The 16334-nt window shown below is 46.7% G+C and overlaps 1 protein-coding gene across 1 annotated transcript in view; it reads left to right on the forward strand.

Moving 5' to 3' along the window:
* Pgm1 (phosphoglucose mutase 1) overlaps positions 1 to 16334 on the forward strand; it is a 41059-nt gene that overhangs the window by 6656 nt on the left and 18069 nt on the right. The window contains exons 2-3 of the mRNA XM_068369765.1: positions 3049 to 3195; positions 12067 to 12229. Of these exons, the coding sequence (XP_068225866.1) occupies positions 3049 to 3195; positions 12067 to 12229 (310 nt within the window). The remainder of the gene's footprint in view (positions 1 to 3048; positions 3196 to 12066; positions 12230 to 16334) is intronic.

The raw sequence follows: 16334 nt of genomic DNA on the forward strand, positions 1-16334 counted from the left end.
AGGAACCCTCTGATGAGGACATGGCTGAACAAGACGATCAACCCCCAGCCCTGCTATCCATCCAGAAGATGCTGAAGAAGGAACACGGCCCTGTCAGGCTGTGGATGAGTCTGGATAAGACACTGTCATCCGTGGTTCAATTGGTGTCACTTGGAAGACTACACCTCCGTCCTCTTCGGTTTCATCTAGCTCTTCACTGGAAAAGGACAAGACGCTAGAAGCGGTCTCGATCCCGGTTTCCGGAAGATAAGTCTGGTCTGACTGGATGAAAGGACTTTATCAACCTTTGATAGGGTCTTCCCCTGACTGTTCAGACTCCCAACCACGTTCTCTTCTCAGACGCATCGGACGTAGGCTGGGGTGCGACCTTAGGCGGTAGGGAATGCTCGGGATTATGGAACTCGAGTCAAAGGACAATGCATTTCAACTGCAAGAAGCTTCTGGCAGTACGTCTGACCTGGAAAAGCTTCAGGTCTCTCCTTCAAGGCAAAGTAGTGGAGGTGTACACGGTCAACTCCCTGCTTTGATGTACATCTCCTAGCAAGGAGGGACCTACTCTCTGACATGGTACGAGTTCGCAAGTGACCTCCTCTCCTGTTCAACAGGTCTAGACTTTTCACTAGTAACAAGTTTCTTCCAAGGCAACTTGAATGTCTTAGCAGATTGTCTCAGTAGGAAGGGACAATAATTCCAACTTATTGGACCCTCCACAAGGATGTATGCAAGAGACTTTGGGTCACCTGGGGCCAGCCAACCATAGATCTCTTCGCAACCTCGATGTCCAAGAGGCTCTCAATACTTGGCTCTCCTATCCCGGACCCAGCAGTAGTTCTTTTAGATGCCTTTCTACTTGATTGGTCTCATCTAGATCTATATGCATTCCCTCCGTTCTAGATTGTCAACAAGGTACTGCAGAAGTTCGCCTCTCACGAAGGGACAAGTGGACGCTAATTGCTTCCCTCTGGCCCGCGAGAGAATAACTTACCGAGGTACTTCGATGGCTAGTAGACGTTCCCAGAACTCTTCCCCTAAGGGTGGACCTGCTACGTCTGCCACGCGTAAAGAAGGTACTCCAAGGCCTCCACGCTCTTCGTCTCACTGCCTTCAGAGTATCGAAAGACTCTCGAGAACTAGAGGTTTTTCGAAGGAGGCAACCAGAGCGATTGCTAGAGCAAGGAGAACATCCACCCTTAGAGTCTACCAATCGAAGTGGGAAATCTTTCGAAACTGGTGCAAGTCAGTATCCGTATCCTCGACCAGTACCTCTGTAACTCAAATAGCTGACTTCCTCTTATATCTGAGGAAAGAGCGATCTCTTTCAGCTCCCACTATCAAGGGTTACAGAAGCATGTTGGCATCAGTCTTCCGTCACAGAGGCTTAGATCTTTCCAACAATAAAGATCTACAGGACCTCCTTAAGTCTTTTGAGACCACGAAGGAGTGTCTTTTGGTTACACCTGGTTGGAATTTAGACGTGGTTCTAAGATTCCTTATGTTAGACAGGTTCGAACCACTTCAATCAGCCTCCCTGAAAGATCTCACCTTTAAGACTTTTCCTGATATGCTTTACCACAGCTAAAAGAGTCAGTGAGATTCATGCCTTCAGCAAGAACATTGGATTCTCATCCGAAACGGCTACATGTTCTACATCTTGGTTTTCTAGCCAAACACGAGCTGCCTTCTCGGCCTTGACCAATATCGTTCGATATTCCAAACTTATCGTATGGTTGGAAATGAACTAAAAAGAGTATTATGTCCTGTAAGAGCTCTTAAGTTCTATTTTAAAACCTTTACGAGGCCCGTCTGAAGCTTTATGGTGTTCAGTTAAGAATTCATCTTTGCCTATGTCAGAGAATTCTTTATCCTATTTTTATCAGACTGTTAATACGGGAAGCTCATTCCCTTCTGAATGAGGAAGACCAAGCTTGGCTGAAGGTAAGGACACACGAAGTTAGAGCTGTCACAACTTCCGTGGCCTTTAAACAAAATAGATCTCTGCAAAATATATTCGACGCAACCTATTGGAAAAGCAAATCAGTGTTCGCGTCTTTTATCTTAAGAATGTCCAGTCTCTTTACGAGAACTGCTACACTCTGGGACCATTCGTAGCAACGAGTGCAGTAGTGGTGGGGGCTCCACCACTACAATTCCCTAATTCCAGAACCTTTTTAATCTTTCTCTTGAAATATTTTTGGGTTGTCCGGAAGGCTAAGAAGACTTTCGCATCCTACTTGATTTGGCGGGTGGTCAAAATCATTTCTTGAGAAGCGCCTAGATTAAAGGTTTTGATGAGGACCTTTAGTATGGGTTGCAACCCTTCATACTTCAGCTCCTAGGAGTCGCTCAGCATCCTAGGAGGATCGCGAGGCTCAGTAAGGAAGACGTACTTAAAAAGGCAGAGTAATTGTTCAAGTCGTCTTCCTTACCAGGTACTTATTTATTTTATGCTTGTTATTTTGAATAACTGCTAAAATAAAATACGGAATACTTAGCTCATAATGTCAACTTGTTATGCTGGTCTCTACCCACCCCCCTGTGTGTGAATCAGCTATATGATCATCGGGTAAGTTTGATATTGAAAAATGTTATTTTCCTTAGTAAAATAAATTTTTGAATATACTTACCCGATGATCATAAATTAAAGGACCCACCCTTCCTCCCCAATAGAGAACCAGTGGGACAGAGGAGAAAATTGGTTCGTTGTTGACATCGAGTACTTGAGTACCTACTTGACAGATGGCGCTGTTGATGTACACCCCCACCTGTATAGCGATCGCTGGCGTATTCCTCCCGTAGGTTTTTTCTGTCGGGCAGCAGGGATGCAGCTATGTGATCATCGGGTAAGTATATTTAAAAATTTATTTTACTAAGGAAAATAACATTTTTATAGCATTTTTTTGCAAGGACGTACCGGTACGTCCATGGGGGTAAAGGGATGGGTTTTGTGAAACGTACCAGTACGTCCTTTGGGGGTAAAAGGGTTAATGTATTACATATTTCTTTCCTAATATTATACTTTGGAAGATCTACAACTAAATATCCTTTCAGGAAAACTACACCGAAAATTTTGTGCAATGCATCTTAAGCGCGATGGAAGGAGCTCTGAGCGGGTGCACGCTGGTCGTCGGAGGCGACGGCCGATTCTTTGGAAAGGAAGCCGTCGGGATCATCGTCAAAATGTGTGCAGCTAATGGGGTAAGTGTCTCTCTATTGAAATAGTCCCTCTGTTGATGTAATTTCTAAACGTGTAACACTTTTGAATGTCTGGTGTCATGATCACAGACGTCTTAGAGGCCTGTGTTGATTATCCTGATTTATGTATGTTACTGCTTTACTGCAGGGTGAATCTCTCTCTCTCTCTCTCTCTCTCTCTCTCTCTCTCTCTCTCTCTCTTGATGCCAGCTATGATTATCCTGATTTATGTATGTTACTGCTCTACTGCAGGGTGAATCTCTCTCTCTCTCTCTCTCTCTCTCTCTCTCTCTCTCTCTCTCTCTCTCTCTCTCTCTCTCTCTCTGTGATTCCACGTGAGTTTGTTCATAAAGACTATCTGAACCAAGAACAAATAGTAAATTTGGTGAAAGGGCTTTTAGCTACTGTGCACCTAGACATTATGATGAACTGCCAACTGAAATGAAGGACCTAAAGGGAGCAATTGAATTTAAGAAGAAACTAAAGACATTACTTTTCACAAGATCGTGTGATTTGGAAGATGCTACACTCAAAGAATTGTATAAGTTGTAATGAAGATGTTTCGTTAGATGATTGATATGGACGCGCCCGAGAAGTAGTTCACTCGACTTCAGTGGAGGGTTGGATTTAAACCCAAAACAATTAAAGTCGGTTATTCTAGAACACTTTATGTAGTTGTCTTGTGATTAAGCGGTTCTTTTTATATATTTTGCAACATCAAGTTCATACGCTATAGAAAATATTACGTAGTGGTTTCACTGCATCCTGAAAGTGACGTACCAAAGCTGCATCTCGAGTAATCATTTTTATTGAATGAAATTATGAAGTCATTGGCTTTTAAATTGTAAAAGCCTTCTCTGTTTACTCTTGAAATATATTCAGGCTCATGATATCAAAATACTTTGATGTTTTTATGGGTCTTTTGAGATTCGTCATTCATCAAAGCAGTGTTTGGTGCATTTTTAATAGTTTGGGTAGGCCGTTGTTATAATGTTTTCAATTCCACTCTGGGCTCTATCATTACCATTTCTACTCATACCAGACACTACAATTTGCCCTCTTTAACCTGAAAAAATCCTGAAGCAGGGAGTAGATGTACATGATTTTATCATTTAAACAAACTAGAATTTCTTTTTACAATATTGACGAAAGACAGAGCTCATAATCTTTGGTTAGAGTTCCTCTGAATTATTGGTACTTGATTACACAAATTGAAAGCTGTAATGTAATTGAGCAGCAAGTCCATACTTTAAAGATACTTCTTAAGTTCTTAATCCTTTTACCCCCAGGCTCTTTGGAAATTTCCAACCCTTAACTCCTAAGGGGTTATTTTTTCCCCAGCTCATTTTGCTGTATATATTTTTTAAATTGCTCTAACAGCCTTAATTTTTGTCATAGAGAGGTCAGGTTGGTCTTATTCTCTTGGAAAATGCCTGAATTTTCTTAAAAAAATATCAAAAATATGAGAAAAAAAAAATATAGCATTTGTTTTGCAAGGACGTAACGGTACGTCCATGGGGGTAAAGGGATGGCTTTTGTGAAACGTACCAGTACGTCCTTTGGGGGTAAAGGGTTAAGACTCGGGCCAATGTTCCCTTAGTCTACGTACTTATCCTGCTTGTGGGTCATTGATGCTGAAGGTTAGCCCTATGCTGGACGATGGAAAGTTTAAGTGTGGAATTTTCAATATTAAACTTACCCGATAATCATGTAGCTGTCAACTCCGTTGCCCGACAGAATTCTATGGAGGGATACGCCAGCTATCACAATACTAGAAGGGGGTGTACTTACCAGCGCCACCTGTGGCCAGGTACTCAAGTACTTCTTGTTGACACCTCCTCAATTATTCCTCTGTCGTGCTTCCGGCAAGACGTTCTGGGATACGCTTATGTTCTTGGAGTATTTTCACGACTTTGGTGAAGTATTTCTCTTTGATTTCGGCTGTCGCTTTACTGGAAACTTCTATTTTAGCTTAGTTAGCTTTTGGAATTAATTTGATTAATTTTGGTGACGAAGAGAGTATGAACTCTCGTTCACCTTTCAATGGCCGACCCTTCCCTTAGACGAAAGTGTTGGTGTCTAAGAGAGTATAGACTCTCTTTCTTAATTTTGCTTAACAAAAGTTATAGATTTATTTTATATCTCTCCGCCTCTTATAGGCTTCTTCGATTAACTTCCTTTTATTATAAACTTATTAAAATTAATTTTTATATTTGTTTATATTCGACCTTCCTAATAGTAGGCGGTCTTTTCTTGGTACCGAAGTTAATTATCGTGAGCCCGTCATTTCGGTTTTACCTGTTAACATATTATGCTATTTTAAGGTCTTTGAAAGAATTTCTTTGATAGTCTCGTACTTTTTCAAAGTTGAACTAACGTTTTGTTTGTCTCGGCAGTTGTTGACGTTCAGAACGTTTCAACTTGCACTCTATCGTTACGATAGAGAAAGAATGTTCACGGTTTCACATTGCAGTAAGAGTAACCGTGTCTAGCGTTTTGTTCATTCTTTCTTAACTTAATGTTGATTCTAATAAGGAACTTTTCTTTTTGGGAAATATTTCAGTTTTTTCCTTTAACAATAATATGTTTTAACGATATTTATGATTGGGCTCTTCTCTCAGGTTCTAAGTCAAGAGAGAGAGAGAGCGAGAGAGAGAGAGAGAGAGAGAGATAGAGACGGAGGGAGAAAGAGGATAAACGTTTCCCTCAAGCCTGCCAGGCGTACGAGTAACGTCGTTATCGTTTTGCTCTTATCCCTAGTCTCTTTAGGGGAAGAAACTAAACGTTTCTAGAGTGATCTAGTGTTTAGTCTCTTTCCAGCCACTGAATTTTCTTTCATTAGATTTTTCTGTTACATTGTAATTCTGTTTTCGCAATTATTAACTTTTGAGAAGGATAGAATTGCGTGTTTCAGGTACAAACCACTTAAAGTTTCGAGTTCAGTGAAATAAGTGCAAACAGAAATCAAAGTGATAAGTGATTGATGTCAGTGTTATGCGTGAGGGTACTTTTGTGCGCGCCAGTCGTCCTCCCAGTCCGGGACCTCTTGCAAGCTCTCAAGCCCAGGGGAGAAGCAATGTCGAAGGGCAAAAGGGTTCGGCAGGCCTTGATCGGCGCACAGAAGTATCCTCGGTGGTTGTGGGCGTGTCTTACCGAGACCGTCACTCCCACCCGCAGACGATTGAGCCCTTATTTTGCTCGTCTGCAGAAGAGATTTAGAGGAGAAAATAAAGGCAGAGTAACGCTGGTCTCAGGTCTCTAGACCTCTTAAACGTAAAGTCCAGACCTATGCCAGACGTACGAAGTAAAGTTCAACAACCCGGATGCAGTCATTGGGTTAGCTCTGACTCTCCTCAGTCATCATTTTGTCGGGTTGAGAGTGCGCCTACACTCCCCCCCGCCTATGCTCGCTCCGCCTGATGGCAGTACCACCTGCCAGGCGTACGATGTTGTGGACTCTACTACAGTCCATGCAGCACAGCTTTCGGACCTGATGCGTGAGTGTCGTGCTGAGAGTGTTGCACCTCCTCCTCCTCCTGCACCGGTGGTGCACCAACCGCCTGCACCCGTTCAGCCTGTGCTGCACCCGCCTGCACCGGTGGTGCACCAACCGGCTGCACCCGTTCAGCCTGTGCTGCACCCGCCTGCACCGGTGGTGCACCAACCGGCTGCACCCGTTCAGCCTGTGCTGCACCCGCCTGCACTCGCTGCACCCAGTCGCAGCACCATCTGCCAGGCGTACGATGTTGTGGACTCTACTACAGTCCATGCAAGCACAGCTTTCGGACCTGTTGCGTGAGTATCGGGCTGAGAGTGTTGCACCTCCACCTGCACCCTTTCAGCCTGTGCTCAACCCGCCTGCACTCGCTGCACCCAGTCGCAGCACCATCTGCCAGGCGTACGATGTTGTGGACTCTTCTACAGTCCATGCAAGCACAGCTTTCGGACCTGTTGCGTGAATGTCGGGCTGAGAGTGTTGCACCTCCACCTGCACCCGTTCAGCCTGTGCTCAACCCGCCTGCACTCGCTGCACCCAGTCGCAGCACCTTCTGCCAGGCGTACGATGTTGAACCTCTTTCTGTGTTCGCTGTTCCCAGTGTTGTTCAGCCTCAGCCTTCTTTAAGGCAACCTTCGGTTTGGGATCAGGAGGATTACTCCACTCTTCCTCCTCCTCCCCTGGCTGCTCCACCGGTGGTGCAACTCTCGGTGGAGGTACAACCTCTTCCACCTGTGAGTCAGTCTCCTCAGCTGCTGCACCGAGCTCAACCCGTGCACCCTGTTCCTGCACCTCAGACACCTCTGCTTGCGGGAACTTTACCTTGTTCTGCGCAACCTCGGTCTCTTCACGCTCCACTCATTCCACAGGAACAGGAACTTTCTGCACCTTCCACTGTTGTTGTTCCAGCTCGTTCTGACTCTGCTGTTCAGCATACCTTACCTCCATTTTCAAACCATGGCAAAAATATGAATCATGAGTTATGAATGTAAGGTAAACATTATGTTGATTTTTAAACCCCATGCAAGCATGCATAAAGCACTCTAGCACTGGTCATGGAATTTCTAAGAATGTTAAACGCCATGCACACGCTCTGCTCTCCTTACAGCAGGCTCTGCTTACTACATGCTCAGCATTCAGCATGCTCTGCATTCAGCATGCTCTGCATACAACATGCTCTGCATACAGCATGCTCTGCATTCAGCATGCTCTGCATACAACATGCTCTACATACAGCATGCTCTGCATACAGCATACTCTGCATTCATCATGCTCTGCATACCTTACCGCATGCTTCTCAACATATCTTGGGTTGTTGCCAACTCACTAGACTGTCAAGCAGTTTCATAACGTTGCCTTCTAGTCTGCTGCTTTTGCACCAGTGAACCCTCACTCAGAGAACTTAGCTTTTCTAGGATAAGGTCCCTGTAGATGAGAAAGTTCTTTTCTCCCTCCTTCTGATATTCCCTTGAGGACTCTGTCATTTGGAGGGAGCCTTTAGCTGCATAACCTCTTATGGACTTTTATTTAAGCATTACATGCTTACAGGGAAGGTAATGGTTCCACTTCAGCCGCTAATCCCGTCTGTTACCACACCTGCTCCCATAGACCTTGAGCTGTGTTGCATGACATGCAGTCCAAGCTTAGTCCTTGTTAGAGGATTTTTTGTTTACGGAGTCAATGTGTCACGGGGAAGACGTTCAACAACCAACAGAAGGGACTTGTTGTGACGCAGTGCGGCAACCTCAGCAACCCGTTAAGGAGTTGTCTGTACGACCCAGATAGTCTAGACAGATTCGGGTTGTCACTGTACTTCCTCGCTTGCCCATGATTGACAGTTTACAGACTGTGCAGCAGTATCATGATCTTGTGTCCGGCTCCGTCAGACGACTGGCTTTTAAGAGCTCCCACAAGTCGTCGCTGTCTGGAGATTTTCAAATGGACTATGGATCTGACCAAGGAACTGGGCCTCCTGGTCAATTTTGAGGAGTCTCAGCTCGTTCCATCCCAGACCATTGTTTCCTTGGGTATGGATCTTCAGAGTCGAGCTTTTCGGACTTGTCCGTCGGCCCCAAGGATCTTCCAAGCCCTAGAATGCATCCAGAGCATGCTGAGAAGGAACCGATGCTTAGTCAGGCAGGGGATGAGTCTAACAGGGACACTTTCATCGCTGGCCCTGTTCATCGAGTTAGGGAGACTTCACCTCCGCCCCCTTCAGTATCATCTAGCTGCTCACTGGATAAAGGACTTGACGCTAGAGACGGGCTCAGTTCCTGTTTCCGAAGAGATGAGGTCTACTCTAACGTGGTGGAAGAACAGCATTCTTCTCAAGGAAGGTCTACCTTTGGCTGTTCAGACCCCCGACCACCGTCTCTTCTCGGACGCATCGGACACGGGCTGGGGTGCGACACTGGACGGACAGGAATGCTCGGGAACATGGAATCAGGAGCAAAGGACACTTCACATCTATTGCAAGGAGTTGTTGGCAGTTCATCTGGCCTTGATAAACTTCAAGTCCCTCCAGCTTAACAAGGTGGTGGAGGTGAACTCCGACTACACCACAGCCTTGGCTTACATCTCCAAGCAGAGAGGGACTCATTCGAGGAAGTTGTTCAAGTTCGCAAGGGACCTCCTCATTTGGTCAAAGATCGAAAGCTCACGCTGGTAACGAGGCTCATTCAGGGCGATATGAATGTCATGGCAGATCGCCTCAGCCGTAAGGGTCAGGCCTTCCCCACAGAGTGGACCCTTCACAAGAATGTTTGCAGCAGACTTTGGGCCCTGTGGGGTCAGCCAACCATAGTTCTATTCGCTACCTCGATGACCAAGAAGCTCCTCTTGTATTGTTCTCCGATTCCAGACCCAGCAGCAGTTCACGTGGATGCCTTTCTGCTGGATTGGTCCCATCTCAACCTGTATGCATTCCCGCCGTTCAAGATTGTCAACAGGGTACTTCAGAAGTTCGCCTCTCACAAAGGGACACGGTTGACGTTGGTTGCTCCCCTCTGACCCGCGAGAGAAGGGTTCACCGAGGTACTGCAATGACTGGTCGACGTTCCCAGGACTCTTCCTCCTAGAGTGGACCTTCTGCGTCAACCTCACGTAAAGAAGGTACACCCAAACCTCCACGCTCTTCGTCTGACTGCCTTCAGACTATCGAAAGTCTCTCAAGAACTAGAGGCTTTTCGAAGGAGGCAGCCAGAACGATTGCCAGAGCAAGGACGACATCCACTCTCAGAGTCTATCAGTCTTAATGGGAAGTCTTCCGAAGCTGGTGCAAGGCCAATGCAGTTTTCCTCAACCAGTACCACTGTAACCCAGATTGCTGACTTCCTGTTACATCTAAGGAACGTAAAATCCCTATCAGCTCCTACGATCAAGGGTTACAGAAGTATGTTGGCAGCGGTTTTCCGCCACAGAGGCTTGGATCTTTCCTCCAACAAAGATCTACAGGACCTCCTTAGGTCTGTTGAGACCTCAAAGGAACGTCGGTTGTCCACTCCAGGCTGGAATCTAGACGTGGTCCTAAGGTTCCTAATGTCATCAGGATTTGAACCGTTCCAATCAGCCTCTTTTAAGGACCTCACATTAGAAACTCTTTTCCTCGTGTGCTTAGCAACAGGTAAAAGAGTAAGTGAGATCCACGCCTTCAGCAGGAACATAGGTTTCACATCTGAAACGGCTACATGTTCCTTGCGGCTCGGTCTTTTTGGCTAAAACGAGCTTCCTTCCCGTCCTTACCCTAAGTCGTTCGAGATCCCAAGCCTGTCCAACATGGTGGGGAACGAACTAGAGAGAGTACTTTGCCCTGTTAGAGCTCTTAAGTACTATCTAAGAAGGTCAAAACCATTACGAGGACAATCAGAAGCCTTATGGTGTGCTATCAAGAAGCCTTCTCTACCAATGTCTAAGAACTCAGTTTCTTACTACATCAGGCTTCTGATTAGAGAAGCAAATTCTCATCTGAAGGAAGAAGACCTTGCTTTGCTGAAGGTAAGGACACATGAAGTGAGAGCTGTGGCTACTTCAGTGGCCTTCAAACAAAACCGTTCTCTGCAGAGTGTTATGGATGCAACCTATTGGAGAAGCAAGTCAGTGTTCGCATCATTCTATCTCAAAGATGTCCAGTCTCTTTACGAGTACTGCTACACCCTGGGTCCATTCGTAGCAACGAATGCAGTAGTAGGCGAGGGCTCAGCCACTACATTCCCATAATTCCATAACTTTTTAACCTTTCTCTTGAATACTTTTTATGGGTTGTTCGGTCGGCTAAGAAGCCTTCCACATCCTTGTTGATTTGGCGGGTGGTCAATTCTTTCTTGAGAAGCGCCGAGGTTAAAGGTTGTGATGAGGTCCTTTAGTATGGGTTGCAGCCCTGTATACTTTAGCACCTTTGGGTTGATTCAGCCTCCAAGAGGAACGCTGCGCTCAGTAAGGAAGACGAACTTAAAAAAGAGACAGAGTAACGGTTCAATTCGACTTCCTTACCAGGTACTTATTATTTCATTGTTATTTGAGATAACTGTTATATGAAATATGGGATACTTAGCTATCCTTTAACCTTGTACACTGGTTTTCACCCACCCCCCTGGGTGTGAATCAGCTACATGATTATCGGGTAAGTTTAATATTGAAAAATGTTATTTTCATTAGTAAAATAAATTTTTGAATATACTTACCCGATAATCATGATTTAATTGACCCTCCCTTCCTCCCCATAGAGAACCAGTGGGACCGAGGAATAATTGAGGAGGTGTCAACAAGAAGTACTTGAGTACCTGGCCACAGGTGGCGCTGGTAAGTACACCCCCTTCTAGTATTGTGATAGCTGGCGTATCCCTCCATAGAATTCTGTCGGGCAACGGAGTTGACAGCTACATGATTATCGGGTAAGTATATTCAAAAATTTATTTTACTAATGAAAATAACATTTTATTACCAATGAACTACAGTATTATCCCTCTTTATATCTTTTCGACCTATGTTGGTTTCGACTTTATATCGCTCATTGTTGAATATTAAATGCAAAAATAAAATCTGTGTTACTTTACTTTACATAGAAGGTTATTAATGTAGGTATCTCGTTTTTATAGAATAATGGCATGTTCTAAGTACTTCTTCGTATTCAGTATGTGTATGGTGAACATATAAATTGTCTTGTAAGGCAAAAGTCCGACTTACATTAAAAGAAATCTTACATCGGGTCTTTTGGAAACTATTAACAATGTGGGATGGGGTACAGTACAGTATTACTATATCATTACACACACAAAGTACTGTATACCCTTTATATACTGTACCGTAATTAATTAAATGTTATATATATTAATACATTATTAATAACAAATGTAATAGAAATGTTTGCCTCCCCAATTCAGGTACGAAAACTTTTAGTAGGTCAAAATGGTATCCTTTCTACGCCCTGCGTGTCCTGCATCATCCGCAAGTACAAAACTGCCGGAGGAATCGTTCTCACGGCCAGCCACAACCCTGGTGGACCTAATGCAGATTTTGGCATCAAATTCAATATCTCCAATGGAGGTAAGATGAGAATATTTTGTTGACTGATGGGTTTAGCCTTTTAAGCTAGAACAACGTATCCTATAGTCCATTTCTTTTAGCGATGCATATTTGCACCGACTCGCGGCGGTGCCTTTTTAGCTGGGAAAAGTTTCCGGATCGCTGATTGGTTGGACAAGATAATTCTAACCAATCAGCGATCAGGAAACTTTTCCGAGCTAAAAGGGCACCGTCGCGAGTCGGTGCAAATATGCATCGCCAAAAGAAATGGCCTATAGGTTAGTTTGATGTTGGATCTTTTAGATATGCCTAAATCTTTGCTAACAATATTATGTTTTTAAGTTTTAGCATATTCCTTATACCGAATATTCTGTGTAAGTTTTAGCATATTCCTTTAAGTAAATATTCTGTATCGGCATATTTCTAACGCACCGAATACTGTATTGTGTAAGTGTCGTCATATTCCTTACTCGCTTTCCTCTTTCCTCACTCTTCTGGCACTATGAATACTATATCTTTCACTCACATTGTAACTGTTCAGTGGCTATTGCCCCTCTTAGGGTAGAACAAACTTTTAATATAGTACTGTAATCTGTTCCTCTAGGAGAAGGACGCTTGCAGATCTGTATCTCGGCTTTCCACTTTCAATTTCTCTTAGTTTTTTTATTCAAACAGTATGTTGGTCAGACTTAATAGAAGGGACAAGAATCCCTGGTGGTTTATCAAGATGTTTCTGTTATTTATTCTTCTATCTTAGTTTTCAGAGCCATTGCTGTGTATAGTCATATTCATATTTTTTTATCTTTATTTTTTTTTATATATTTCTCGCTGATAATTTGTCTTTTGCTTTTTATTTTTGTGTACTTGGTTGCTCTGTTTATTGGTCTACAAGTAGTAATAGCATACTGCTTTCCCTATTAGTGGTGCAGCTTGGCTTGCAATCATCTTCTTTGCCTGCATCTTTCCCCACTTTATGGGGTCGATGTTTCTGGCCAGCTTTCTCCATCTACCTCTATTCCATACTTCATCATATATATACTGTATATGCCCTAGCATTAAATCTAATCTCACAATTTCCACTGGCCATATTGGTTTTGGCTGAATTTTCATGGCCGGATGCCTTTCCAGCCGCCAACCCTCCCCATTTACCCGGGCTTGGGACCGGCACCAAGTTGAGGCTGGCTTGCCTCCCCTTAGTGGTTGGGTTGCAGCTCAGCTTGTAATGATATTGGTAATACTGTTTTAAGGAAAGTTATGATGTGTTTTCTCAACTTGGAGTTGTTCCGTAACCGAAATACAAACCACGCTATTTACAAAGGGTTTACTTTTAGCGCAGCTGAAATGACGAGCCAATAGTTTTTAACGAGGGTTAATTACCCCCGCGCTAGTTAGCGGGGGGTGGGGAAGGGTAGCTTGCTACCCCTCCCCCCTCCACACACCGGTGACTTGCTTCACTTCACTTTTGGCTCGGCGGTGATCAGACGTGTCTGTTCATCGCCTTCGTGACAGCCTTTAATTTTCTTCTTTTTCTTTTCAGCTTGTGTGATTGGTTGGAAGTTGACCTTCAGTTATTTTCTTTTATTTAATATGCGTACATGCCCTGGAGTTGCCGGCTGTCCTTGTGGGACTTTCATGTCGGACGTGATTACGGATCCTCACACCCTCTGCCCTCAATGTCGGGGCCGACGGTGCGACCAGGATAACATGTGCCGTGAGTGCAGGGAGTGGTCTGCCTCCCAGTGGGAGAGGTTTGGCCGTCGGCGTAAGAAGAAGTCCAAGAGAGACCGTTCTCCTCCGGGGTTAGCCTTGAAGGAGGAAGGTTCTCGGGACTCTTCTTCCGCCGCCCAAACCTCCTCCGAAGCTCCCCCTCGTCCGCCTCCTAAGGAGAGTCGTCCGAGTGGGAGCGCAGGCCCTTGTTCTGTTTCCCTACCTTCGGTGGGGGGAGAGGGCGTCGCCTCCCATAGCGAGGCGGTTCCCCCTCCTCCTCCGGGGGAGGTTATTGATAATAATATTTTATCCAGTGATGATCTGTTACAGATTTGGTCGTCCCTGGGGCTTAAGGGCTTGCCCTCCAGGGTCGCTCTTATTGACCTTGTCTCGTTGGGGGCCGCTGTTAAACAGTCGCCGGTGGTAGCGGAGGTAGACCCTCTGTCTATTGTCGACGTCGTGGTGACAGAGGCCTCCGACGTGGCTGGGCCTTCCGACGCAGGTGCTGTTGCTGGTGATGGTGCTCTAGGCTCTCCTCCTCCTTCCGTGCATCCTTCGAAGGGGGAAGTGAGTCTTTCGGTCTCGACTGCTGCCCAGCTTCCTTCTGAGAGAAGTGTTTTGAAGGAGACTCCCCTTCGGAGGACCGATGGTCCCGACGATCTCCCCCGAGGCCGCCTCCGCCGTAAGGCTCACCGCCCTCTACGCCACAAGAGCCTCCCTTCCCCTTACAGGGGGACTAAGAGGCGCCTTTTTGGGTCTTCGTCCTCCGGGGGGGACTCTCCTCGTCAGCCTCAACCGATGAACCTCTCTGCAGACCGCTCACCATCTCCTGCCGGATCTTCGCCTTCTGGAGAACTCGTCACCCGACGGGCAACGGTCCCTTCGGGGCTAAGGGATTCTTCCCTTACGCGAGCAGGGCCAGCGCACAAGCGCTCTCCTGCTCGCCAGCGATCTCCTGCTCGCCAAGACTCTCCTGCTCGCCGACGCTCACCTGCTCGTCGGCTCTCTCCTGAGGTTCGCCCCCCTCGCCAGCGCTCTCCTGCTCGTCAGCTCTCTTCCGAGCGTCAGCGCTCATTTGAGGACCATCGCCCTGCGGTCTCTGACCACCCTTTAGTTCCTGCTGAACTCCCTGCTCACCATCCACCTGGTCCTGTGGCTACGCAACATCGTGCTGCGCGTGTGTCAGAAACACATGTTCGCCAACGCGCCAGCGATCTTCCCGTTCCTGCTCGTGAACCTATCCTCTCACAGGACACGCGTCGACCTTCTGCTCGCCAGCGATCACCAGCTCGCCAGCGATCAACAGTTCGCCAGCGATCACCTTCACATGCTGCCCGCCATCGCACGAACCTGCATGATCGCCCGCTTACGCATGCTGCTCCTCATCACAACACCCTGAACGATCGCCTTCCTGCGGATGCTGATCACCATCGCACCCTTTCTCGCGATCATTCACCTGCGCATGCTGCTCGCCATCGCACAACCCTGCACGATCGCCCGCTTACGCATGCTGCTCCTCATCGCAACACCCTGAACGATCGCCTTCCTGCGGATGCTGATCACCATCGCACCCTTTCTCGCGATCATTCACCTGCGCATGCTGCTCGCCATCGCACAACCCTGAACGATCGCCCGCTTACGCATGCTGCTCCTCATCGCGCAACCCTGAACGACCGCCCTATTGCGCGCGATCATTCACCTACACATGCTGCTCGCCATCGCTTACCATCACGTGGTCATTATCGCCAGCGATCTTCTTCACCTACGCGGCAGCACGATCCCTCGCCGTCGCGCCATCGCTTGCGTTCGTCGCCTCGGACACGTGTTCATTTACCTACCCACCCTCATGCCCACTCGCCTGCGCGACCGCTCGCCCGCGCGACCGCTCGCCTGTGCGCCCGCGCGATCACCCGCGCAACCTTTCGCCTTTGCGCGACCATAGTTCGCAGCGAATTCCACAGCCGGTGGTAACAGCAGGGACGCGTGCTCCTAGACGGCACTCGGGATCACCTCCATCCAAGCACAGGTTGGTATTGCAGGACGAGGACAGGTCATTACAGCATTCTTCCCCACCTTCTTTTCAGGCAGGTACCGTCGTGTCCACTCCAAAGGATCGCCCGATCCCTTTCACCTTAGCGAGGATTTCGGACTCTGTGTCCTTTGAGCAGCAGACTTGGTTTGGTCCGCTGGCACGGGCGTTAGTGAGGGTTATGAAACCAGCACTCGCCGGCCAGGGTAACAAACCAGCGGCTGTCTCTCCTACGCTGAAGAGAAAGAGAGGAGTGGACTTCGTGGTGACTTCCCCCAGGGCGAAGTTGGTTCCCAAGAGGTCGGTCTCGAGGGTCCCCTCTCCTGCACGAGTACTTTCTCCTTCTCCTGTGGACGAGGCCTTTCCGTCCTCAGGTGAGTCCAGTGGACC

Source organism: Palaemon carinicauda, unplaced genomic scaffold (assembly GCF_036898095.1).
Source record: "Palaemon carinicauda isolate YSFRI2023 unplaced genomic scaffold, ASM3689809v2 scaffold89, whole genome shotgun sequence".
NCBI lineage: Eukaryota > Metazoa > Arthropoda > Malacostraca > Decapoda > Palaemonidae > Palaemon > Palaemon carinicauda.